A 19,549-nucleotide genomic window follows, 5' to 3' on the forward strand; every position below is an offset into this window, starting at 1 on the left:
AACTATTAAGCAGGTACAATACTTATACCAGTTTCAGTTTAACACACTCTGGTCAGATCTGTTGTTATCTCAACCCTTCGAACCCCACATTGGGTGCCAAAGGGCTGTTGTGGTTTAACCCGGCCGGCAGCTAAGCACCACACAGCCGTTTGCTCACCCTTCCCCCTCCCTCTCTGGGATGGGGGAGAGAAACGGGAAAGTGAAGCCGGTGAGTTGAGATAAAGACAGTTTATTAAGACAGGAAAATAATAATAATGATAATAGTACTAATAATAATAATGTGTAAGAAAACAAGTGATGCACAATGCAATTGCTCACCACCCGCTGACCGATGCCCAGCCTATCCCTGAGCAACCGGCACCCCCACCCCAGCTAGCTCTCCTATATATTTTTTAGTATGATGTCAGATGGTATGGAATACCCCTTTGGCCAGTTTGGGTCAGCTGTCCTGGGTCTGTCCCCTCCCAGCTCCTGCTGCACCCCTAGCCTGCTCGCTGGCAGGACAGAGCGAGAAGCTGAAAAGTCCTTGGCTTGGTGTAAGCACTGTTCTGCAACAATTAAAACATCAGCTTGTTATCAGCACTCTTCTCATCCTAAACCAAAACATAGCACCCTACCAGCTACTAGGAGGAAAATTAACTCTGTCCTAACTGAAACCAGGACAGTTTCTCATGGATTTTTTTTCTTGTCTATACCTTCTGAGCAAGACTAGTTCTATAGGTAAATTAGATTACCTGATGAAAGTAAATAAAATAATTAGCAGGCAGGCTGCTAAGACTAATATTTAACTCAAAATATTATCAAATATGTGCTAAAATAATAGTAAAGAATATTAATAATAAAAGATTCTCTGAACTGTTATTGTATATGCTAGGAGAAGGGATAAATGATGAGACCTTTACTGAGGCTTTAAAAAACATATGAAAATTTTTTGTTTATAACATCCTTCATTTCCTGGTTCTTCATGCTGTAGATGAGGGGGTTCACTGCTGGAGGCACCATGGACTACAGAACTGCCACCACCAAGTCCAGGGATGGGAATGAGTTTGAAGGGCGCTTCAGATATGCAAACATGATAGTGCTGACAAATGGGGAGCCCATGGCCATGTGTCGTAGGCACATGGAAAAGGCTTTGTACAAACCCTGCTCAGAGGGCATCCTCAGCACAGTCCTGAACATATGCACATAAGAAACAAGAATGAAAACAAGACAACCAAATAATAAAGAAACACTAAACACAAGTGCCCCAATTTCCCTGAGGTAGGCATCTGAGCAGGAGAGCTTGAGGATCTGGGGGATTTCACAGAAGAACTGGTCCACAGTATTGCCTTGGCAGAGGGGCAGGGAAAAAGTAATGGCCATGTGCAGGACAGCAGTGAGAAAGCCACTGGCCCAGGCAGCTGCTGCCATCTTGGCACAAGCTCTGCTGCCCAGGAGGCTCCTGTAGTGCAGGGGTTTGCAGATGGCAATGTAGCGGTCGTAGGCCATGACGGTGAGAAGACAATACTCTGCTCCAACCAAGAAGAGTGAAAAGAGAATTTGTACAGCACATCCTTCATAGGAGATTTGCCTGGTGTCCTACAGAGAATTGGCCATGGCCTTTGGGCAGAGTGGTGGAGATGGATCCCAGGTCGAGGAGTGCAAGGTTGAGGAGGAAGAAGTACATGGGGGTGTGGAGGCGGTGGTCGCAGGCTACGGCGGTGAGGATGAGGCCGTTGCCCAGGAGGGCAGCCAGGTAGATGCCCAGGAAGAGCCCGAAGTGCAGGAGCTGCAGCTCGCACGTGTCTGGTCCCATGCCAATTCTTCCACTGTGGGTTCCTCTTGGTCTTTCTTGGTCATTATTGCCAATGGGCTGGCATATGGTGCACTCTGTTCAAACTTCTGACACATAGGTCATGTGCACTTGACTTCATCTGGATCTTTGGACAGCTGTTCATTGTCTAGGTTTCTACAAATCACCTTCAGCACGGCTAATTCCTTCTGGTACCAGATAACCCTCTCCATGGTGGTCCACTTGCCTGGTTGACATACAAGATATTTCTTGAAGGGATAGCTTTCCTTGACACCTAACAGGATTAAGTTCCTTGTGCTTTTTTTCCAATGGCTTTGCCAATTACTCCTTTTGTAGAGGGTGATCCTGGCTGCTTGGCTTCCCTCTCCTCTAATTCCAGGCTATTGGCACTGTTGTCCCAACAATGGAGCAGCCAGCTGACAACATACTCACCAAGATGATGGCTGAAATAATTTCCCATATCTCATAGCTTACACTGGGAAAGGGATCACTTGGTTTCTGATGTTTATATGATCTTTTTTGTCCGTCTGCTTCCATGATGGCCCAACTTTGGAGAAACCTGCCTCATCTTCTTCCTAACTTTCATGTCCGGGTAGGAGTTTCTTTCATTTCTAAAGAAAAACTGACTTTCAGACCCATTGTTTTCCCTTGCATGTAGAGGCAACCGATACTGACACAGGTTTTTTCTCTGGCCCAGCCATGGGGCCCATGATAGGGGCTGGTTTGGCTGCAGGGCCCAACACAGGAACTGTTCTGGCTGCAGGGCCTTTCAGAGGAGTTGGAGTAGCTACAGGGCCTATCTCAGGTTTTGGAGTGGCTATAGTTTCTGTCACAGGGGTCATTTAACTTTGGGCCCATCTCAGGAGCTGGAGCAGCTGCAGGACCTGTTGCAGGGTTTGGAGTGGCTGCTGGGACCTTCACAAGGGTTGTAGTGGCTCCTGGGCCTGTCAGAGGGGCTGGTGTGTGCCTGCAGGAAAAGTCATAGGGATGGGGGAGGAGTTCATTGTGGCTTGTTAAGCATAGTTCAAGGCCCAGCACATTGCAGTGATTTGTGTCTCTTTGGAATTGCCAGGGTGACCACACACCTTTTTCAAGCATTTCACAGTGGTTTTTTTTTAAGGATTCTGCACTTGCTCAGAGGTGAAGTTCCAAAGCGCTGGAGGTGCCCACTGCTCTAGGTGCCTGCCCATATCCTCCCACACTCCCTGCCACTCCTAACTCTCCTGCCTTGGGGCAGATCTCTGGATGGCATGCTGAAGTAGCTGTTTAAATTTAAACAAAAGCTGAAACACATTCAGGAGATGTAACAATAGGAACATGCTGGTTTGAGCATCCCAAGGATATTCAAAGCTTTGAAGAGCTACTGTAATTAGCCTGGAGGAGAAGGGGGAGGTGAAGCAGAAAGGGAGAGTGAAGAAGTAAGGAAAAGTGTCCTCTCCTTGTCTCCCCCATGGCTTGGTTTCTTGAGGAGAAAATGTCAAGAGTGTAATTCTTAATAGTTTCTGAGTGATGGTTCCCAAAGTATGGAAGTAAAGGCAATGCTGAGTACAAGTACCAGATTAGTTTCGTGACAAGGATTTTTATCATATCATAAGCCAGTCTTACACAATACTTCAAAAGAATAAACTTAGCCAGCCATCAGAAAAGATAAACAGCATGACAGGGAAGACATACTGTAAGTAACGTGTTATACAACACAATTCTGAAATGAAGCAGAACAGACCTGAGATTTAGGAAAAAAAAAACAATCAACTTTGTGGTCAGCAACTATTAAAATCATCTCATTCTTGTAATAGCTTTCATTTTTTTCTGTTTGTTTTTTAACATGCTGTGGTCAGATCTGTCATTGGCTCAAACTTTGTGGTCCGTGTTGGGCACCAAAAAGAGTGTGGTTTAACCCGGCAAGCAGATCAGCACCACACAGACATTCACTCACACACACACCCTGCTACACCCCCAGCGGATGCAGGAGAGAATGAGGGGGAAAAAAAAGAAAAAGAAAAAAAATATCATGTGTTGAGATAAGACAATTTAATAGGACAGAAAGTGAAGACAAATAATACGAACAATGATGATGATGATCATGATGATGATTGCCCGTCCCGAAGCAGTGGTACCCCCTACCCTGGCCAGCCACCCATATTGATTGTTCAGCATGATGTCATGCGGTATGGAACATCCCTTTGGCCACTTGGGGTCAGCTGTCCTGGTTCTGTCCCCCCAGCTTCTCAGGCACCCCCAGCCCTCCACTGCTGGGCAGCAACTAAACCATCAGTGTGTAATCATCATTCTTGTCATGCTAAATCCAAAACACAGCATCATACCAGCTACTAGGAGGAAAATTAACTCGATCCTAGCCAACACCAGGACAACCATAGACTAAGGGCATGATATCTCTGTGTGTATGACCAAAGAGAAAAGGTGGTGGTGATTAATTGGAAAGTATTGGAGCTGAGCATGATGCAGATGGTACGGAATATGGAGTGGATATTGTCTATGTTTTGGCTGGGATAGACTTAATTTTCTTCCTACTAGCTGGTATGGGGCAGTGTTCTGTATACAGAATGCAGTTCCAGACAAAACAACAGCATGCATTAGAAGGAAGAACAGAAAAAATGGCATCTGGCAGCCTTCCATCCCCTACCGTTCTCGGAGTCTGTGCTGTAATTCCATTCAACTACTTACTCCTGTATTGTCCAAACTGTCCTACAAACTCCTGCTACAGTTACCTTGTGAGAGACAGCATAATCAGGGTCAGCCATCTGCCTGCAGATGTTAACACCTGACACAGTGGAGCATCAGTCCAAGGAAACCTTGAGAAACCGTAGGATTTTGCCTACAGATGCCTGTTGACATTTGCAAGGAGAAGAGCCCTGGTCCTGCACTGGAGGAAGAAAAACCGCATACATCAGGGCAGACCGGGTCCCTGCTGAGTGAGCAGTGCCCAGGAGGAGGAGTGCCTGGGCACCATGAGGGATGCCATATGAGCTGTGGTGCTGCTCACCAGCTTCCTACACAGCTGCCTTACGAGGGGAATGGCCACCAAGAAAATCTGAGTTATCAGACTCAACTCAGATCCAGTGTGGTACCACATGGTCAAGGGTTTACAGCCCGCAGGAAAAAAGTTGCAGGCCTGGGAGTCCCTTGGACAGTCTGGTATAGAGAGGAGCAAGGACTTTGGCAAGGCTGAAAGTCCCAACAAGAGCGTGATCTTTGTGTCCATGGCTCTGGCTGTTGTCTCTTCCACTGACACCCATGAGGAGACAGCTTATTATTAAAGCACAAGGGCCTCATTGCCTCCTTACCCCTCCCTACCCATGAACCAGGCAGGGGTCATACCATTCTCCTGCACTTGGCAATGCACATCCCCATCTCCTACTGCCCCAGGAAGAGCCCTGAGCAGTGTGTGAAGGGAAAGGATCTCCCTTCCTAGGGACCAACGGTCAAGGCCTGGCCCTTGTGCTTGGTGAAACACATCCAGTTTTCCTACACATCAGTGACACCTTCACACTGCCTTTGTCTACTTGTCCTCACTGACTCCAATGTTCTGCTCTAACGAGCTCCAAGGGAGGCTGTGTCAGTGCTGGCCCTCAGGGGGACACTGCAGGAGACTTGCCTCTGACTCAGACTTCTTGAGAGATTTCTTCAATTGTCTCTCAGTGACTGAGGTTCATGGGCTCATCACCAAAGCCACCAGAGGGGTGATTCCAATGCCTTGGGCTGGGCCTCTGCTGCTGAGCTGGGCCAGGCTCCTGGGACAGAGAGAGCTCCTGGCAAGAGGGCCCTGGTGCAGAGAGACAGCTCTGCCCAGGAGCAGCTCCTCTGCAAAGCACAGCAGGGCTGGGGGCTCTGACTGCAGGCACCCAAGCAGAAGGGGATTCCAGGCCGCCTGGAGGGTGTGGGCAGAGGAGAGCTCAGTGCAGAAGAAATCTTCACAGCTCTGCACACGGTAAGTCTCTGGCTTCAGGACAGTGCAGGGGAGGTTCCTGGAAGGGGCTCCAGGACTCAGGACATCTCTGCGTGGCCAGGAGCTGCCAGGATGTCTCTCGTGGCTTGTGCAGTGTGGAGGAGAAGGTGCTGCAGGGGGACCTGCTGCCTGGGGAGCTGCCCAGGGGCTGTGGGGAGAATCTGCGGGTAGAAGGAGCACCCCCCCCTCTTCCTCCCCCCCCCCCCCCCCACCCTAGCAGGGCAGGGCAGGGTCCTGCTGCTTCCCAGAGGCTGCTTGCTGCCTGGGGCAGGCTGCTCACAGCCCCACAGCACAACCAGGGCATTGCCTAGGGGTCTTGGGCAGAGGAAGGGCAGGGCAGGGGTTGCCTGCAAAAAGAAGATACTTTCTGCAGTCTCTGCTTACATTTTCCTCCTCAGATTCTGGGGTAGGCTCTGTGTTAATGGGGTGGTTGGATTAGCACAGGTGACTGAGCATCCTGTTGCATTGAACCAAGACATGAACAAGTTAGTGACAGACTTCAGAATATCCTTTCCCTTCTCTCTAATTACAGACTTCACCTTTTTTGTTGTTGTTGTTGTTGTTGTTGCAGGTTTGTTAGGACCTGCAGACAGGGGGATGTGATTTTTGAGCATAACCTCTGAGTGCAGCCATCCCCCAGCTGAGAGTGCTGCAGGTAGCCAGCAGCTGGGCACCAGGGGATGGACAGAGCAGCCCTTCTGGATGTGACCTCTGGCTGAGGTTTGCAACCTTAACAACAACAGTTACTACTGCAGTGGAGCACAGGTGGCCCACTGCTCATGGGCAGAGGCAGCTGCTGTGTACAGACCCTCAGCCAGCACAAAGCAAGGCTCAAGCTAGGGACAGAGACAAAGGTCCCCCTGGAAAGAAAGGCAATGTGAAGACTTTAATGAGGAATGAAATGAGTATGGCCCAGAGAAATGCCCCTTAACAAAATATACATTTTTCTTCTTTTTCAGTCTCCTTGATGAAGGGCAGCAAATGCCCAACAGCAGCCCTATGTGTGATTTCCTCCTGCTGGCATTCGCAGACACGCGCGAGCTGCAGCTCCTGCACTTCGGGCTCTTCCTGGGCATCTACCTGGATGCCCTCCTGGGCAACGGCCTCATCCTCACCGCCATATCCTGTGACCACCGCCTCCACACCCCCATGTACTTCTTCCTCCTCAACCTCGCCCTCCTCGACCTGGGATCCATCTCCACCACTCTCCCCAAAGCCATGGCCAATTCTCTGTAGGACACCAGGGCAATCTCCTATGAAGGATGTGCTGTACAAATTCTCTTTTCACTCTTCTTGGTTGGAGCAGAGTATTGTCTTCTCACCGTCATGGCCTATGACCGCTACATTGCCATCTGCAAACCCCTGCACTACGGGAGCCTCCTGGGCAGCAGAGCTTGTGCCAAGATGGCAGCAGCTGCCTGGGGCAGTGACTTTCTCAATGCTGTCCTGCACACTGCCAATACATTTTCAGTGCCCCTCTGCCAAGGCAATTCTGTGGACCAGTTCTTCTGTGAAATCCCCCACATCCTCAAGCTCTCCTGCTCAGATGCCTACCTCAGGGAAATTGGGGCACTTGTGCTTAGTATTTCTTTAGCATTTGGTTGTTTTGTTTTTATTGTGGTGTCCTATGTGCAGATCTTCAGGGCTGTGCTGAGGATGCCCCCTGAGCAGGGACGTCACAAAGTCTTTTCCACGTGCCTCCCTCATCTGGCCGTGGTCTTCCTGATGGTCAGCACTGTCTTATTTGCCTACCTGAAGACCCCCTCCATCACTTCCACGTCCTTGGACCTGGTGGTAGCTGTTCTTTATTCAGTGGTACCTCCAGCAGTGAACCCCCTGTTATACAGCATGAGGAACAAGGAGCTGAAGTATGGAGTGAAGAAATTGTTTTTATGCCTGCTTCTTAAGCATCAATAACGTGTTCATAATATGTATTCTTAATTATGGGCAATTATTGTGATTTGAATCATACAATTTTAACCATTATTTCAATGACTTTACTCTTAGCATTCTGCCTGTTAATTCATTTATTTATTTTAACCAAATCATCTAGTCTACATATAGAAATAGGCTTCCAGTGTAAATAAAGACAATAAAGAATCAGCAGAAATTGATTTGTCTTAGCTGCCATCTCCTCTCACCTCCTCCGGAGCTGGGGGAGCAGCCCCAGCACGCAGGAGGGGCTCAGGGCCAAGAGCCCAGCTGCTACATGGAGGAGCAGCCCCGGTGGTCCTTAGGGCTACTCCTCACTGCCTGCTGGGCTCTGCCTCTCTGCTGCCTTCAGGTCAGGGCTGCTGCTTCCCTGGAGGCATGGCCATGGCCAGCAGCAGGATGTGGCCTTTTCACTGCTGCTCTCATTTTGCTTTCACATTATTCTCTTGTGCTCTTGCATTTGGGTAAGCCCTTAGATCTCATGTATGTTGGTGACAGTCCTGTTGTCTCTGTAGTCACATGCCTGTCCTAGCAGGTAGCAGCAGGCCCTGTACAGCCCTGGGTCACAGCTGGCCTCCCTGCTAGCACCACAGTAACAAAAGGGGCATCTCAGGGAAAACCCAGAAGCCTGGGCACCTCTTCCAAAGCTGCTGCTAGGAACAGAGCCAAGGGGTTGCTCCACGCTCTTCTGTTTTCTGGGGTTCTTCATGGAGTGAAGGACACAGGCTGAATGTCCCAGGGTGGTCTGTGAAGGAACAAACGGCTGGACCAAGAGCTCCATTTGTGGTGGCACTTGCCCAAGCAGACAACTGGTCTTGAACTTATCAGCATGGGATTGCACCCCCTGCAGTGGGCTGATGGCCGATGCCAGCCTGGAGAGGAATCTGGAGCTGCCAGGAGAAGTCAGTGGAACCCAGGGAAAACGAGCTCATTGCGTAGTGAAAGAAAGCTTCATAAAATAAGTGACCACCCAAAGAGTTTTTTCGGGGGGAAAAACAGATCTGAGGAGTCCAGGGGCTATGGAGTGCTCTGCAATGCCAGGGGAGGTGGTGAAGAGCCTGCAGGGGAAGGCCCATAAGACTGCAAAGTAATTGAGGAGACTATTTAAAGCCTAGTAGGCCAGATCTGTTGCAGCACTCACCTGTCTTTTGTGCCCTTAGAGACACCCCATAGTCCTGCCCAGTGCTTATTTTGAAAAAATAAATCAATCCCCCGAACTGATGAATATGCAATACTTCATCATCTCTGCAGCCAGCCCTCAAGCAATTTCTACCATCTCTTTGAAAGATGACCCCAATATTTATTGCTGAGCACCATGTTACTGAGTGCCACCTGGATGGCAGGGCTAGGCAGTGGGGATGGCCAGAAGAAAGACTGATGTGAAGGCTATTAAAAACATGAAAATTCAGGGCTTTAGCAGATCCTTAAAGTCCTGCCTGAGACCCAAATGGAAAGTAATATATGTCTGTGGGTGGGGGAGGAGGAGGTGAGTCCCAGGACTGCAGCAGGGCTGAAGGGCCCTGCATGAAGCTGGGCAGTTGGAGAAGTGTCCACATTGCATGTGTGCCTCAGCCTGGGACAAGGGGCCTGCCCAAGGTGTGGGATGGCTGGGCTGTGCTCAGCCATGCCCCAGGAGCTGATCTTGTTCTCTTCCTCCCCACCACTCCCCACACGGGTCAGGCCCTCAGGAAACACCCACGAGCCTGGATATGCTGCAGTGAGGTGCCACTACTGCAGGCGAAGAGGGGTTGGGTGAAGAGACACATGGGACCTGTGGTCAAGAGTGGTGTGTGCAGAGTATGCAGGGACATCTTCAGGGGCAGCGTGAGCCCTGAAGAGAGCAGTGAATGGAGCCCGCAGAGTGTGAGCCTGTCCAAGGCGGACTGACCAGAGCTCAAGTGCTCAATCTGGTGTGAGCAGGCAGAGGAGAGCTCTGAAGCCACAGGGCACACTTGGGCTAAGCCTGGAGCTGGGGCTGGGGCTGGGGCTAGGGCTAGGAGGGCACTTCCCCTAAGTGTCTTATAGGCCAGCTTCAGGTACATGGCTTCTGGATGTGAGCATGATCTTTGCTGTGTGCAAGAGAGACCGTCAACAGGCACGGGGCTGGAACACTGACTGTAAGGTCCCTCCTGCCCTAGCACCTCACAGGACTGGCAAGGAGCTGGCTCCCATGTATCAGAGAGGCTGGGAGTCCAGCAGCAGTACCAAGGGCTTGAAGGATCACAACCAGCTCACTTCTAGCTGGGCAGGTCCTGGGCTGAAAAGGGGGTGTTTTGTAGGTGTGGTATTATGAGGTAAATGGTGCCTCAGAAATTCCTAATCCAGTCCTATGTGAATGTCTGTAAAGTGGAATGTGAGTTGAGCTCTTTCTGAAGTAGATGACAGGTCATCCCTTTGAGATAGGGAGTTAGACAGTATTAAACTAGTGGAACTATTGTGCATTGTGCAAATTAACTAAAGCAAGAAGCCTTAGGTCCCTTACCAAGGTTAGTCTCTTGATAAGAATGTGAGCCTATCTTAAGAAACTGGCTATAACTACTAGTCCTGCGGATGGACAAGAGCCAAGGAGCAACAGAGTCTGCGCAAAGATAAGAGGCCAACTAGTGTTGACACGTAAGAGTCACCTACCTTCATCGCCACGATCCCCGGTGACCACTGCGAGGAGACACTGTAAAAGCGCCTCCAGGATGAGTTTATGGAGACGACTTCTTGGAACTAATTTTAATATGAAGCGGGGACAGGTTATGCATATGTATAGGCGCATTGTGAAACTTCATGCATATATAACTCTTTACTGCATATAACCATGGCGAGTTGCCGCGTTGCGTGCGCACGACTTCAGTGGCACTACCCCCAGTGCTGCCCAGCGCTGAGTAAACATACCTACTTCACAATCTTATGGATTGTGGAGTCCGTTTTCCGCAAGTCATCCGGGTCTTTGTGTCCATGGCTCTGGCTGTTGTCTCTGCCACTGAGGCTTATGAGAAGACAGCTTATCGATAAAGCACCAGGGCCTCGTTGCCTCCTCACCACCACCCATGAACCAGGCAGGGGTCATATCATTCTCCTGCACTTGGCAGGAGGTAGATTGGAGGTCGAGGTAGATTTTTCCATCCCATTTTCTCATGGTCTTTTCATGGTCACACAGTCACAACCACAGTGTGAGAGGTAGTATGCACCCACTATATCAATTTTCTTGAGCAGAGTGATGCTTACACCTGATAGTTGAGGTATTGGTTCATGCAGGTGGGAAGGAAGATGTATTCTCTTGTAGTTCTTGCACCTCACAAGAAAGTTTCTCTCAAGACGAGATGCAGGCCCATAGGGAAGAAGAGAGACTTTGTAATGCCATAGTAGCCTAGCCAATTCATCTGCTGTGGGTTCCTCTTGGTCTTTCCAGGTCATTACTGCCAATGAGTTGGCATATGATGATGGTGTGCTCTGTACAAACTTCTGCCACGTGGATCGTGTGCACTTGACTTCACCTGGATCTTTGGATAGCTGTAAGTTGTCGGTTTATACAAATCACCTCCAGCATTGTTAATTCCCTCACGTACTGGATACCCCTCTGCATGATTGTCCACTTTCCTGGTTGACATACAAGATCTTTGTCCCCTTGACTCCTTACAGAAGTAAGCTCCTTGTGCCCTTTTCCAATGGCTTTGTCAATCACCCCTTCCCTAAAGAGGGATTCCAGCTTCTTGCCTTCCCTCTCCTCTAATTCCAGGTTATTGTGCCCTTTCTCCCCACACTGGAGCAGCCAGATGACAACATACTCACCAAGATGATGGCTGAAATCTTTTCCCATACCTCATAGCTTACCCTGGGAAAGGGTTCACTTGGTTTCTGATGTTTATATGATCTCTTCTTTGTCCTCCTGCTTCCATGATGGCCCTTCTTTGGAGAAACCTGCCTCATCTTTTTCCTACTCCTTTCTTGTGTAGGTAGGAGTTTCTTCTCCTCTGAAGGAGGGGCAGGGCCCAACACAGGAGTTGTTCTGGCTGCAGGGTCTTTCGGATGAGTTGGAGTGGCTGCAGGGCCTATCTCAGGTTTTGGAGTGGCTATAGTTTCTGTCACAGGGGTCATTTAACTTTGGGCCCATCTCAGAAGATGGAGTGCCTGCAGGACCTTTTTCAGGGTTTGGAGTGGCTTTTGGGACCTTGACAATGGTTGTAATGGCTCCTGGGCCTGTCACAGGGGCTGTCGTGTGCCTGCAGGAAAAGTCATAGGGGTCTGGGAAGTGTTGACAGTGGCTTGTTAAGCATAGGTCATTGCAGTGATTTGTGTCTCTTTGGAACTGCCAGGGTGACCACACACCTTTTTCAAGCATTTCACAGTGGTTTTTTTTTAGAATTCTGCACTTAGAGGTGAAGTTCCAAAGTGCTAGAGGTGCCCACTGCTCTAGGTGCCTGCCCATATCCTCCCACACTCCCTGCCACTCCTAACTCTCCTGCCTTGGGGCAGATCTCTGGATGGCATGCTGAAGTAGTTGTTTAAATTTAAACAAAACCTCAAACACATTCAGGAAATATCAAAATAGGAATATGCTGGTTTTACCATCCCAAGGATGTTCAAAGCTTTGAAGAGCCACTGTAATTAGCCTGGAGGAGAAAGGAGAGGTGAAGGTGAAAGGGAGAGTGAAGAAGTGGAAGAAAACATCCCCCTCCACCCTGCATAGATTTACTCCTTGAGAATAAAAGGCAGAGAGTGTAAAAGAGTGTAATTCTTAATAGTTTCTAAGAGATGAAGAGATGGTTCCCGAGTTATGGAGGCAGCAATAATTTTATCCTATCATAAGTCAGTGTTATCCAATACAGCAAAACAGTAACCTTAAACCAGCCCCCAGAATTCATAAAAAGCATGACATGGAAGACAGACAGTTAGTAATGTGCTATACAACACAATTCTGAAAACAAGCACAACAGACCCGAGATCAAAAAGTCAACATTGTGATCAGCAACTGTTAAACTGATCTAATGCTTATAACAATTTACTTTTAAAACGCTGTGGTCAGATCAGTCATCTCAAACTTTGTGCTCCACGCTAGGCACCAAAAAAACTTGTTTTGGTTTGACCCGATAGGCAGTTCAGCACTACAAAGCTATTCATCCAATGGGATGGAGGAGAGAACCAGGAGGAAAAAAAAATGTAAAAGTTCGTGGTTTGAGATAAGGGCAGTTGCACAGGACACAAAAGGAATTATTATTATCATTATTATTATCATCATCATCATCATCATTATTATCATTATTATTATTATCATAGACACAAAGAGACTAAGGAGATGATATTTTTGTGTGCATATCAAAAGACAGGAAAGGTGGTGTTGATTAATTAGAAAGTGTTGGACCTGAGCATGATGTATATGGTATGGAATGAGGGGTGGATATTGTCCTAGTTTTGGCTGCGATAGAGTTAATTTTTCTTCCTAGTAGCTGGTATGGTGCCGTGCTTCTTCTTTCCACAGAACAGTTTGGGTATGAAAGGACCTTAAAGATCACATAATTCCAACTCACATGCCATGGGCAGAGACACCTTCCACTAGACCAGGTTGCTCAAAGCCCCATCCAACCTGGCCTTGAACACCTCCAGGGATGCGGCATTCACAGCTTCTCTGGGCAGCCTGTTCCTCACCACCCTCTGAGTAAAGAACTTCTTTCTAATGTCTAATTTGAATCTGCTCTCTTTCAGTTTAAAATCATTATCCCTAGTCCTTATCACTACACTCTTTGATGAAGAGTCCTTCCCCAGCTTTCCTGTAGTCCCCTTTAGGTACCGGAAGACCACTGTAAGGTCTCCCCAGAGCCTTATCTTGTCCAAGCTGAACAACCCCATCTCTCTAAGCCTGTCTTCATAGGAGGGGTGCTCCAGCCCATTGATCATCCTCGTGGCCCTCCTCTGAACTAATGGACCTGTGTCCTTCTTGTGCTGGGAGCCTGTGAGCTAAACACAGTACTTGAGGTGTGGCCTCACCAGGGCCAAGTACAGAGGGACAATCGCTTCCCTACTCCTGCTGTCCACAGTATTCGTGGGACAAGCCAGGATGCTGTTGGGCTTCTTGGCTACCTGAGCACACTGCTGGCTCATATTCAGCCAACTATCCACCAATATCCCCAGGGCCCTTTCTGCCGGGCAGCTTTCCACATGCTCTTCCCCCAGCCTGTGGCATTATATGGGATTGTTGTGCCCCAAGTACAGGACCCAGCACTTAGCTCTGTTGAACTTCATAGAGTTGGTCTCCGCCCATGGGTGCAGCCTATCCAGATTCTTCTTCAGAGCCCTCCTACCCTTGAACAGATCAGCATTCACCCTGAAATTGGTGTCATCTGCAAAATTTACTGAGGGTGCACTCGATCGCCTCATCCAGATCGTTGCTGAAGATATTGAAGAGAACTGGCCCCAGTCCTTGGCCCTGGGGGACACTACCAGTGACTGGCCTCCAATTGCCTTTGGCTCCATTCACCACTATGCTTTGGACTTGGCCGCCCAGCCAGTTTTTAACCCAGTGAATAGTACATCCATCCAGGCCATGAGCAGCCAGTTTCTCTGACAGAATGCTGTGGGAAATGGTTTCAAAAACCTTACTGAGGTCTAGGTAGACTACAGCCACAGCCTTTCCCTTGTCCACAGAGTTCATCACCTTGTCTTCAAAGGAGATCAGATTTGTCAAGCAGGACCTGGCTTTAATAAACCCATGCTGACTGGGCCTGATCTCCTGGTTGTCTTGGAAGTGTTGTGTGATGGTATTCAATCTGCTCCATGAGCTTCCCCGGCACCGAGGTCAGAATGATGGGCCTGTAGTTCCCCAGATCCCCTTTCCGGCCCTTCTTGTAGATGGCCGTCACATTTGCTAGTCACCAGTAGACTGGGACCTCCCCTGATAGCCAGGACTGCTGATAAATGATGGAAAGCGGCTTGGTGAGCACTTCAGTCAGCTCCCTCAGTACACTCAGGTGGAGCCCAAATAGCTGCCTAGACTTGTGTACAGCTAAGCAGAATAGTAGTTCTCTAACTATTTCCTCATGGATTATGAGGGCTTCATTCTGCTCAAGGTCCTTATCTACCAGCTTAGCGGGCTGAGTACAAGGGGAACAACTGGTCTTGCTTTTAAACACTGAGGTAAAGAATGCACTAAGTACCTCAGCCTTTTCCTCACCTCTTCTAATTCTGTTTTCCCACATCCAATACAGGATGAAGATTCTCCTTAATTCTCTTTTTTTTTTTTTTAATGTATTTATAAAAACATTTTTAGTTGTCTTTGCCATATTGAGCTCCACTAGCGCTTTGGCCCTTCTAAATTTGTCCTTGCACAGCCTAACAACATTTAGGACACAGATTCAGACAAAATGACAGCATGAATGAGAAACACAGAAAAGGTGGAACCTGGAAGCCTTCCATGCTCTACCTTTCTGTGAGCCTGTCCTCACAATTCCATTCAACTGGTTACTCCTGTACTGTCCAAACTATCCAGCAACTTCTCATGATGCGATCTTGTGAGCCCAATCAGGGTGAGCCATCTGCCTGAAGATATTAACAGCTGACAGAATGCAGCATCTGTCCAGGAGAACTCTGAGAAACTGCATGAACTTGCCTACAGAAACCTCTTGACATTTTCAAGGAGAATTGCCTAGTCCTGCACCAGTGGAAGAGTAACCCTTCACATCAGGGCAGACTGGGACCCTGCTGAGTGAGCAGTGCCCAGGAGGAGGAGGGCCTGGGCACCACGAGGGATGCCATGTGAGCAGTGGTGCCTGCTCACCAGGAACCAGGCCAGCTTCCTACAGAGCTGCCTTAGGAGGAGCATGGCCACCAGGAAAATCTGAGTATGATAATACTCATCTCAGATCTGGTGTGACACTGTGGGAAAGGAATTTGCAGGTGGCTTCACACTGTTTCACATGTCCCTGAATTAGAGACAATGCGGTAGAACAAGCGGTAGAAACAAAAACTTGAGCAAGGTTGAGATAAAGTAAATCGGCTACAGTGTTAAAGATGAGCTTTGGGCAGTGGCCAATTGCTGGCTGGCTCGAGGCGTGTGTCTGAGGGTCTCTAACCAATTCTATGACAGATTCAGGTGCATGGACAGCGTGTGGGGCTACGGGGAAAGTATATGTAGTACTGAAAAAGGGCAATAATTGTCTCCTGTTCAAGAGCCACCAGGAGTCCATGTCTTTCATCCCTTCATGACACCACTTGCACATGGGTGTCCCAGTGCGTAGCTCCTCATTTTGGTGGGGTTCAGGACAGTGCCCAGAGAGATTCTGCCAAGGTGGGGTTCAGGGCCTAAAGCACCTGCCCTGTGTAGAGAGACCGAGACACCTGGGTTTCTCTCGCCCAGTGGCATGGAGAATCCAAGCAGAGCAAAAGTAGCCTGAGGCTGCCTGAAGGGTGGTTTTGGAGATACTGTAGTTTTCTTCTGTAGGGGAAAACAGCATCAAACAGAAATAATGCCACAAAGTTTACTTCAGGATGTTGAGACTGGACATGAAGAGAAAGAAACTCCCATCTCCTACTGCCCCAGGAAGAGCCCTGAGCAGTGTGTGAAGGGAAAGGATATCCCTTCCAAGGGCCAGGGGGTCAAGGTCTGGCCCTTGTGCTTGGTGAAACACATGCAGTTTTCCTACACATCAGTGACACCTTCACATTGCCTTTGTCTACTTGTCCCCACTGCCTCCAAAGCTCTGCTCTAACGAGCTCCAAGGGAGGCTGTGTCAGTGCTGGCCCTCAGGGGGACACTGCAGGAGACTTGCCTCTGACTCAGACTTCTTGAGAGATTTCTTCAATTGTCTCTCAGTGACTGAGGTTCGTGGGCTCATCACCAAAGCCACCAGAGGGGTGTTTACAATGCCTTGGGCTGGGCCTCTGCTGCTGAGCTGGGCCAGGCTCCTGGGACAGAGAGAGCTCCTGGCAAGAGGGTCCTGGTGCAGAGAGACAGCTCTGCCCAGGAGCAGCTCCTCTGCAAAGCACAGCAGGGCTGGGGGCTCTGACTGCAGGCACCCAAGCAGAAGGGGATTCCAGGCCGCCTGGAGGAGAGGAGAGCTCAGTGCAGGAGAAACCTTCACAGCTCTGCACATGGTAAGTCTCTGGCTTCAGGACAGTGCAGGGAAGGTTCCTGGAAGGGTTTTCTGGATCCAGGATGTCTCTGCCTGGCCAGGAGCTGCCATGATGTCTCTCGTGGCTTGTGCAGTGTGGAGGAGAAGGTGCTGCAGGGCACCTGCAGGAGTGCCCATGTGGTGCAGAGCAGGGTCCCTGCTGTGCCCCAGGGGCTGTGTGGCGGGGCAGGGCCTCTGCCGCCTTCCAGGCTCAGCACTCAGCCTGCCTGGGGAGCTGCCCAGGGGCTGTGGGGAGAAGCTGTGGGTGGAAGGAGCCCCCCCCCCCCCGGCAGGACATCGCAGGGGCCCACTGCCTGCTGCCTGGGGCAGGCTGCTCACAGCCGCACAGCATCCCAGGGCATCGCACAGAGGACTTTTCAAGTAGAAATTCAAGACAGAGACTATCTTTATTAGACACCCTTTAGGTGTCTCTGTCTCCATTTTCCAGCTTCAGTGATGTGGCGGATTGCATACTAATGGTGTGGTTATATTTTTCTAGGAGACTGACACTCCTAGAGCATTATACTAAGATACATAGGTTGGTGCGGAGCCTCTGAAAGTCCCTCCGCTCATCTCTGATTACAGACTGATCCTGTTTTGTTGTCTCCTCTAGGTGCTTTGAAGCTGTTCATCAGGACATGCAAACAGAGCAATGTCTCCAGACCTTTCCCTGTACCCAGGAGAAGTCTGCAGGGCAGAGCTGAGCACACAGCAGGTCAGATTGGGTCTGTGAGCATGGACAGGGAAGAGACGTGTGGACAGAGACAGTTCCCAGCAGGGGCATCTGCAAACAGAGACACACGTGCAGAATGAGAGGAAAATGGATTCAGAAATGCCGTGGGAGGTGGATTCAGGAAGCTCTCTGCCCTCCCCTGCAGTGCAGGTGCCTTCCCCAGAACAAAGCCCCAGTCTCCTCTCCCACCCAGCACAGCCCTTGTCTCTGCTGCCTCGTGGCCCAGGCCAGAAGTAAACCCCTCAGCATCTGCACCTCCTGGAGAGGAGAGGTGAATTGTACTGCAGTGTGGAGCACAGCAAAGAAGCTGACATCACCAGCCTTGCAGTGGTGCTAACTGTGAGGTGGCAAGCAAAGTTGGGTAGGGAGAAGGCTTCACGCCATACATGTCTGCCTTTCTCTCCTTGCTTCATTTCTTAGGAACATCGCAGGATTCTTCTAAGTTTTTCTGCCTGTCCCAGGGGCTCTTACTGTCTGCTCTCTTACTGATGCTCGTATGGGTCAGCGCTATCCTGGCACTAATTCACAGGGATGTTCAATGGAGGTATCTTCACTGGAACTAAGTGCCAAATACCTATTTAAATTTGTCAAGTATCATCTCACTCAGTTGTTAGGGTTGGGGAAAGAGCTGTCTTCTTCCTCAAGCAACTGAGGGAGTTGGGATTCTATAGGTAATGGCAGAGGGTCTTCTCAGAGACATCTCTCCTAACCTGTCATTACGTTTTCATCCTTCAGAAGGTCCTCATGCCCAGAGGGAACAAATGCCCAACATCAGCTCCGTGAGCGAGTTCCTCTTGCTGGCATTCGCAGACACCCGCGAGCTGCAGCTCCTGCACTTTGGGCTCTTCCTGGGCATCTACCTGGCTGCTCTCCTGGGCAACGGCCTCATCCTCACCGCCATAGCCTGCGACCACCGTCTCCACACCCCCATGTACTTCTTCCTCCTCAACCTCGCCCTCCTCGACCTGGGATGCATCTCAACCACTCTGCCCAAAGCCATGGCCAATTTCTTCTGGGACAACAGGGCCATTTCTTTTGCAGGATGTGCTGCACAGGTCTTTCTGCTACTCTATTTCATTTCAGCAGAGTTTTCTCTTCTTACCATCATGGCCTACGACCGCTACGTTGCCATCTGCAAGCCCCTGCACTACAGGAGCCTCCTGGACAGCAGAGCTTGTGCCAAGTTGGCAGCAGCTGCCTGGGGCAGTGGCTTTCTTTATTCTGTGCTGCACACTGCCACAACATTTTCATTACCACTTTGCCATGGCAATGCCCTGGACCAGTTCTTCTGTGAAATCCCCCAGATCCTCAAGCTCTCCTGCTCAGATGCCTACCTCAGGGAAGTTGGAGTGGTTGTGGCTGGTGTTTGTTTAGCCTTCGGTTATTTTGTTTTCATCGTGCTGTCCTATGTGCAGATCTTCAGGGCTGTGCTGAGGATGCCCTCACAGCAGGGACGGCATAAAATCTTTTCCACATGCCTCCCTCACCTGGCTGTGGTCTCACTGTTTATCTGCACTGCAATCTTTGCCTACCTGAAGCCCCCCTCCATCTCTTCCCCATCCCTGGACCTGGTGGTGGCAGTTCTGTACTCGGTGGTGCCTCCAGCAGTGAACCCCCTCATCTACAGCATGAGGAACCAGGAGCTCAAAGATATCCTGAAGAAGATGATTCAATCAGTAGTCTTTTGGCTGAAATAAGATTCCACATCTTCAAAATATTTTCCAATTTATTGTGCAATCTGTTACAGCTAAAGTTCCAGAATGTCTGCATTCACTCCACTTCTTGGTGGCATAGAATCAGTCTGGCTTACACAGACACCTTTGTACATGTATGTATTGTACTTATGTATCAGTATGGTACAGCATGGCATATCCCATGTCCAAGCTGTGTAATAAATGTGGATTTCCTCAGTGCTGCTGTTTTGGGCTTGGGCTTTTCTCCAAATGTACGTGAAGAGCAGGCTGAAGAAATAGTCCTTGTGAGGCTCTGCTGCTCCGCTTGGGCTCTGCATGGGCAAAAGGGAGTATGGCATG

The 19,549-nt window shown here is 49.5% G+C and overlaps 1 protein-coding gene across 1 annotated transcript; it reads left to right on the plus strand.

Annotated features, from left to right (window-relative positions):
* Nucleotides 1-18,260: 18,260 nt before the first annotated feature.
* LOC310891369 (olfactory receptor 14C36-like) lies at nt 18,261-19,213 on the plus strand (the record flags this gene model as incomplete). Its single annotated transcript, XM_083853627.1, has 1 exon — nt 18,261-19,213. Exon 1 carries the CDS (start codon nt 18,278-18,280, stop codon nt 19,211-19,213), a length of 936 nt encoding a protein of 311 aa, XP_083709753.1. The 5' UTR covers nt 18,261-18,277.
* Nucleotides 19,214-19,549: the final 336 nt, after the last annotated feature.

The sequence above is a fragment of the Anser anser genome, assembly GCF_964211835.1.
Source record: "Anser anser genome assembly, contig: HAP1_SCAFFOLD_47, whole genome shotgun sequence".
NCBI classification, from domain to species: domain Eukaryota; kingdom Metazoa; phylum Chordata; class Aves; order Anseriformes; family Anatidae; genus Anser; species Anser anser.